The sequence below is a fragment of the Vicia villosa genome, unplaced genomic scaffold (genome assembly GCF_029867415.1).
Source record: "Vicia villosa cultivar HV-30 ecotype Madison, WI unplaced genomic scaffold, Vvil1.0 ctg.000858F_1_1, whole genome shotgun sequence".
Classification (NCBI taxonomy): domain Eukaryota; kingdom Viridiplantae; phylum Streptophyta; class Magnoliopsida; order Fabales; family Fabaceae; genus Vicia; species Vicia villosa.
Window position 1 is genome coordinate 138,935 of NW_026705387.1, and position 6,176 is coordinate 145,110.

Sequence of the window (6,176 nt, forward strand, 5' to 3'; positions counted from 1 at the left end):
GAGATTGTAATGACAAATCCAGAGGCAGGTAGTTGGATAGATAACCTTTCTAGGGAGAAATGGACAAGGGCTTACGACAAAGGCGTGCGATGGGGCCATATGACGACAAATCTCGTGGAATCCATGAATGGCGTTTTCAAAGGCATTCGTAACCTTCCTATCACAGCACTAGTGGAGGCTACCTACTTTAGGATGGCTTCGCTCTTCTCAACGAGAGGCAGGAAATGGGGTGATGTTAGGCAATCTGGTCAACTGTTAAGTGATAGTTGCATGAAATTTATGCAACAGCAATCGGCAAAAGCAAACACTCATCAAGTTACTTCTTTCGATCGATTCCACTGCACGTTCAGTGTGCGCGAAACAATTGACCACAATGAGGGTTTGCCAAGACAACAATATAGGGTTCTTCTAGACGAAGATTGGTGCGAATGTGGAAGGTTTCAAGCTTTTCGTATGCCTTGCTCGTACGTCATAGCTGCATGTGCGTATGCGCACCGCGACGCAAAATCACTACTGTCTCCAATTTACAAGACTCAGACATTGCTCTGAGTTTACAGTGCTGCGTTTCTAGTGGTAGCCAAGGAGGATTACTGGCCTGAGTATGATGGAGAGGTAGTTTGGCATAACGACGCAATGCGGCGAAAGAAAAAGGGTTGTCCCAATAGTACACGGATTAGAACCGAAATGGACGTCCACGACAAAATGGAACGAAAATGCAGCATTTGCCGTCAGGTGGGGCACAATAGAAAAAGATGCCCTAGTCGTGGCTCAACCTCGTCGCAAGTCTAATCTACTCTGTATTTTTTTTCGACAATGTAACAATTTCGCATGCAACTCTTGTAACCTTTCCTCAGTTTTTCATCAATAAATTGTGCTTTAGTAAAAAAACCGAAATCGACGACGCAAACATTACATTATTTAGGGTTAATAAGAATTTTACGAACTCGATTTATCAGACGTTTTTAGGAAAATAAAAGACCGGAATCAAAAACTTTGCGCGAAAATACCCGAAACGGGTTAATTTTGAAAAAAAAAAGGCACAACACATAGGAGCCAAATGAAATGGCGCCTATGTGTTGCAACATGCATGCATGCGCCCAATGGATTGGCTGAAATCCATGTGCCCTAATTTTCTCTTCATTTGCGCCATTTCATTTGGCTAGTAAGGTACATATGCGCCATTTGAAATGGCGCATTCACTTATCTGGTATCCCAAACCTAGACAGTTTGGTAAATACCCCGAAAACATGGTTTTTTTAGTATTTTTTTTATTAAACATGGTTATTTAAATTTTTTTTTCAATAAATTTAGTATATGAATGGTTGCAAAGTTGGAATTTCAATGGTATTATTTATTTTATATTTTCTAATGATTAATTAACGAAATGACAATTAGATACATGAATTAAGGCTTTTAAAATGAGTTAATTAGGTTAAATAAGTAATTATGATGGTAAATTGTTTTTTTATATTATTAATTAATTAATAGATTTTGAAAAGAAAATAGATTATTATCATAAACGATAAAACGAATCCCCAATTAAAAAAACCATTAAAATCAATTTATTTAAAATTAATTTTCACACTTTCATGTCTTTTGATGGCTATGTCCAACGCTTCTTCCCTCAACTTCCAAATTCCTCATCCTTTTCTCGCCTCCCCTCAATTTCCCCCCAAATTCTCGCGCATTTTTCCACCGCTACCACCGAAACGTTTCCGACAAATAACCGCCTTCAAAGAATGGCGCGAATACGAGGACGCCGTGAAGCGGAAGGACCTCGCCGGAGCTCTCAGTTTCCTGAAATCCCTAGAAACCGACCAACGCCCAACTGCTGAGCCTTTCGGTGAAGAAGCTTCTCCGGTGGCCGAGTTGACTCGGTCTCGTTTCCGCGAGTTGGAAATGTTCGGGCCGCAGAGGGATTGGGAGATTCTGGATACCTGCATGAATGCTGATAATATGAAACTTGTTGGGAATGCTTATAAGTTTCTTAAGGATAGGGGTTTCTTGCCTAGCTTTGGTAAATGCAGGAATATTGGTGAGTTTTCAACTTTTCTTTTTTAGTTATGAATTTGTTGAAGAGTTATAATTTTGAGTAATTTTGAGCTTTGGTAAATACAGTAAATGCTTAATCATTATTTATTATGGTGTGTAAACTCTGATATACCTTTTTGTTACAATAATTTGCATTTTCCCTTGTGTATAGTTTTGGAGGGTCCAAGGAATGTAACGCCAAATGTCTTGAGCTCGTCAACTGGTTTGGAAGGTGAACACATGAATTTCTGACAGTACTTTCTCCCTAGCTATAAATTTCTAGAAGTCCCAGTTTCAGTTATGTTACAATTTACATTTAGAATTAATAGCATTTTATACAATTCTATACTTCTGAAAGCTGGTTTTTCAACCTAACTTTTTCTTTCTTCTTTTATCCAGTGACTAAACTTGCTCCAAAGAAGTGGGGCCTCACGAATGGTTCAGGCACTGTTTTGGTTGCTTTTTTTGGTGGCGTGTCCTATCTTATTTCGCAAGGAATAGATCTCAGGCCCAACCTTACAGTGGTATTAGGTCTAGCCATTGCAGATTCTATATTCCTGGGAGGTACATGTTTAGCTCAAATATCAAGTTACTGGCCGCCATATAGGCGCCGGATCCTCGTTCATGAAGCAGGACATCTCCTAATAGGTATACTCATTGCTTCTTAAGAATTTCATAGGTTATATCATATTTGTTTTCCCCTCATTATATGCGGCCACACCTAACACTTTACATGGTTCATCTTGATGGAATTTCAGCTTACCTGATGGGTTGCCCAATTCGGGGGGTGATTTTAGATCCAATAGTTGCAGTGCAAATGGGTATTCAAGGACAGGTATTTTGTTATTCTTTTTGTTCATGATATGACAGCTTATTGATTCAGTTGGTCACTTCCTTGTATAATATCTTTATTTGACCAGACAATTTGATGCATTTTGTCATTTCAAATGAAACACTTCATATTATTATATTGTTATCTCTGTTCTTCTTACTCTCCCTACCTTACTAACTGTCTCTAGATTCTCTTCCCTTTTCTCTTTCTCTTCCCTTTTCTCTTCCTTCCATGTACCACTGTTCTATTCATCCTCCATCAGTTTGATCACAAACATCTCAACTACCATACATAGTTAAATGTACTCTGAGACGTTTTGGAACACTGAATGAAGCACTTTTGGTTATGCAAAATTACTTTTGATATGAGTCTGTTTACTGCCCGACTGCTAGCTCTGTTAAATATTTTACATGTATAATTGGTTTAAATGATACTTGTATGTTCTTTCATGGTACTATATTTTGACGATTTGCCTGTAACTCAGATAACTAACAAACAAAGTGACAGACAACTAAACAAACCCAACTAACTTCTATATCAACTCTTAAGTACCTTAATTTTCCTTCATTATGTATCCGAACAGCTACTTCTTTTAACTGGGTGTTGTTGACAAATGCTGTCAGCTATGTCAATTGAAAACACACAAATACTTCCAAAAATACGAAATCGTATTTATAATTTCAAGAAAACGTTGCAGGGCAAGGCCCCCACAAACCTCAACGTAGCTCTGCTAGTTTCAGTCATCAAGCAGCAATGTCATAAATCTTTATATGCATGAAATGCATCGGTATTTTTGGCAAGTTCTTCCATTATTTAACTTCATTATCATTGCAGTAAGTCGTTGTTTTTTAGGCAGGGACTCAGTTTTGGGATGAGAAAGTTGCCGGCGACCTTGCCGAAGGCCGACTTGATGGTTCAGCTTTTGACAGGTGAGTATGAGTATAGTTAAAGAGGTTGCGTGTATGATGGGATGGTGCATCAAGCACTGTGTACTAACTAAAGACTCCTATCCTAATTAAATAGGAAAACAACCTCATCATAACAATATAAATAAGAAAACAAATTTAAGAGATAGTCTAAAAAATACCCGAAGATAATATCAATATGTTATATCAATATGTTATAAGATATTTTCATATCTTCTTACACTCTCCCTTAAGCTAAACATTACTAAGCTTTAAGCTTGTTACAAATGTAACCTTTGAAAGAGAGAAATTAACAAATAATATATTTTTATATTGAAAATCAGTTGGGCCAAATCATATTTACAGTTAAAGTCAAGACCAAACTGCAACTGGAGCTAAAGTTGGGGCCAGCCACAGTTGGGACAAAAAAACTAGTTCCAAATTGCAATTGATACAAAACCAATGGCAAACGGAAAATCACAATTGAGATAAAACCAATATCAAACTGCCCAACTTGCTAGCTATGTCCCAATGGTGATGCTAAACAGAAACAATTATTGCCCAGAAGCTTTGGGCTGAACCCCTTTCCCCTTGCCTTTTTTTGCTTAAAGTATCTTGTTTTTTATTTCGATCCATTCAAGTGATATCAATGTTTAATGGTTTAGGTACTGTATGGTACTTTTTGCTGGAATTGCAGCTGAAGCTCTTATTTATGGTGAGGCAGAGGGTGGAGAAAATGATGAAAATCTATTTAGAAGCATCTGTCTTCTTCTTGAGCCTCCATTGTCTGTTGCAGAGGTCTTTCCTCAACTGGTTTCTCTGATTTGAATTTGCCGGTTCTTTTGATTTTTTCATTTGGAATGCTAACATTTTTAGTTTATACCTTAACTTTCTCGCAATAAACAGATGTCTAATCAAGCAAGATGGTCAGTTTTGCAATCTTACAATTTACTCAAGTGGCATAAATCTGCACACCGAGCTGCCGTTAAAGCAATGGAAAGCGGTAGTAGTCTCAGTGGTGTAATTAGGAGGATCGAGGAGACACTGTATCGTGAAAAATGAACCTTAGAATTTTACATAAAATAAATTTTTGTCTTGTAAGTTGCATACAGGTTAGCATCTCTGTTGTTCCTTTACTTGGCTCGGTTTTTCCTTTTCTGAATCTTTCAAGTAATTTGTTGTGTTCATTTTCTCTTGGACAGGGTTATCGCGGTAGATTTGATGTGGAGCTGGTTTTACCGGTCTTTATGTAACCATTGCATATTTGCAGATGCACCATGTATTGGATTTGGACCATGCCTACCATGACAGAATCAATCATATGAATAATTTATGTTTCAGAAGGTGTCAGTGTTGAAGTTGGTTCCGAATTTACTCAACACGATCAGATATGTACTATAATACTAGCGGAAATGGTCGTTGTGAGAATGACAGACGAGTTTAGAGTGGTTCTTAGCCGTGCATAGGATTTCTGCTAGAAGTTATAGAAAATGGTTTGTAAATATCTATTGTCATTCATGGACAATCGTTCTTTTTTACCATGTTCCATAATGTATTTATTATGGTCTTCTACTAGTAACAATGACTGAGTTAACCCCAACACCTCTTCCTTCTTTTAAGATTCTTCCTCAGTTTTACCGAAAATAAGATTTCTATCAAATGGTAAATACATGTTGCAAACATGATCTAAGAGCAAAATAATATATTCGACCGAAAATAAGGCAACATAAAATAGAAAATTAAATGTTAACGGAGAATTTGAGTCAAATCCCAAGTAAAACCAAGATAGATGTTATTAGAAATGTTTGTTGACTACTTATTTTAGAAAAATAAAGTAAGGTTTTGCGAAATTTGAAAAAGCACACTTAAATCAAGGTAAAAATAGTTCATGCTATTTGAGTGATTTGAAATTATCTTCGACTTTAAAACAAGTGTATTTCGATTAACGCCACCATATATCCTTAGCTCGAAATACCGGTAGAAAGATCTTGAGCAGCTTGATCTTCAATATAAGGAGCAAGATGTTGGTAGAAGCAAAACAGATCATTGACTATGAAGCTGGATGAAATCGTTTCTGGAATGTATTTATTCCTGGATGGATTCTTTGAGCTAATCTCATAAACAATTTCAAATTCATAAATTTGCATTGCGATACAGTAGGAAAAGCACAAAGATGTGACTTACAAAAGCTTAGTTTTAATGCATGTAAAAACTCATATTTACAATTAGTTTTGAAACTGATCTAACACTTACATGCACAGAATGGCAAGAAACTAACCGAGAGCATACAGCTCCTGCATAAACAAACATGCCAAGAAACCAATCAAGTGCAGGGAATAGATGACTAATATATGTTTCAGTTGGTGAGATTATTGCAAAGTTAATTTCTAATGGGGCATATCTTTTGA

At 36.8% G+C, this 6,176-nt stretch overlaps 1 protein-coding gene across 2 annotated transcripts; it reads left to right on the forward strand.

Annotated features, from left to right (window-relative positions):
- Positions 1 to 1,559: 1,559 nt before the first annotated feature.
- On the forward strand, positions 1,560 to 5,368 carry LOC131631727 (uncharacterized). 2 transcript variants are annotated; one of them, XM_058902488.1, is made up of 8 exons: positions 1,560 to 2,035; positions 2,204 to 2,263; positions 2,431 to 2,679; positions 2,790 to 2,866; positions 3,716 to 3,792; positions 4,434 to 4,566; positions 4,675 to 4,865; positions 4,971 to 5,368. In XM_058902488.1, exons 1-7 carry the CDS (start codon positions 1,600 to 1,602, stop codon positions 4,828 to 4,830), a joined length of 1,188 nt encoding a protein of 395 aa, XP_058758471.1. In that variant the 5' UTR covers positions 1,560 to 1,599; the 3' UTR covers positions 4,831 to 4,865; positions 4,971 to 5,368. The 2 variants fall into 2 exon arrangements, 1 of the variants encoding a protein (XP_058758471.1); XR_009292795.1 differs by having other exon boundaries at positions 1,561 to 2,035; positions 4,675 to 4,880.
- The last annotated feature ends 808 nt before the right edge of the window (positions 5,369 to 6,176 follow it).

Excerpts from the sequence above, each read along its gene's own strand:
- LOC131631727 (XM_058902488.1), top strand. The coding sequence starts at position 1,600 with ATGGCTATGTCCAACGCTTCTTCCCTCAACTTCCAAATTCCTCATCCT. Across the intron at positions 2,036-2,203 it reads TGGTAAATGCAGGAATATTG|TTTTGGAGGGTCCAAGGAAT; the intron begins GTGAGTTTTCAA and ends CCTTGTGTATAG. Across the intron at positions 2,867-3,715 it reads AAATGGGTATTCAAGGACAG|GCAGGGACTCAGTTTTGGGA; the intron begins GTATTTTGTTAT and ends GTTGTTTTTTAG.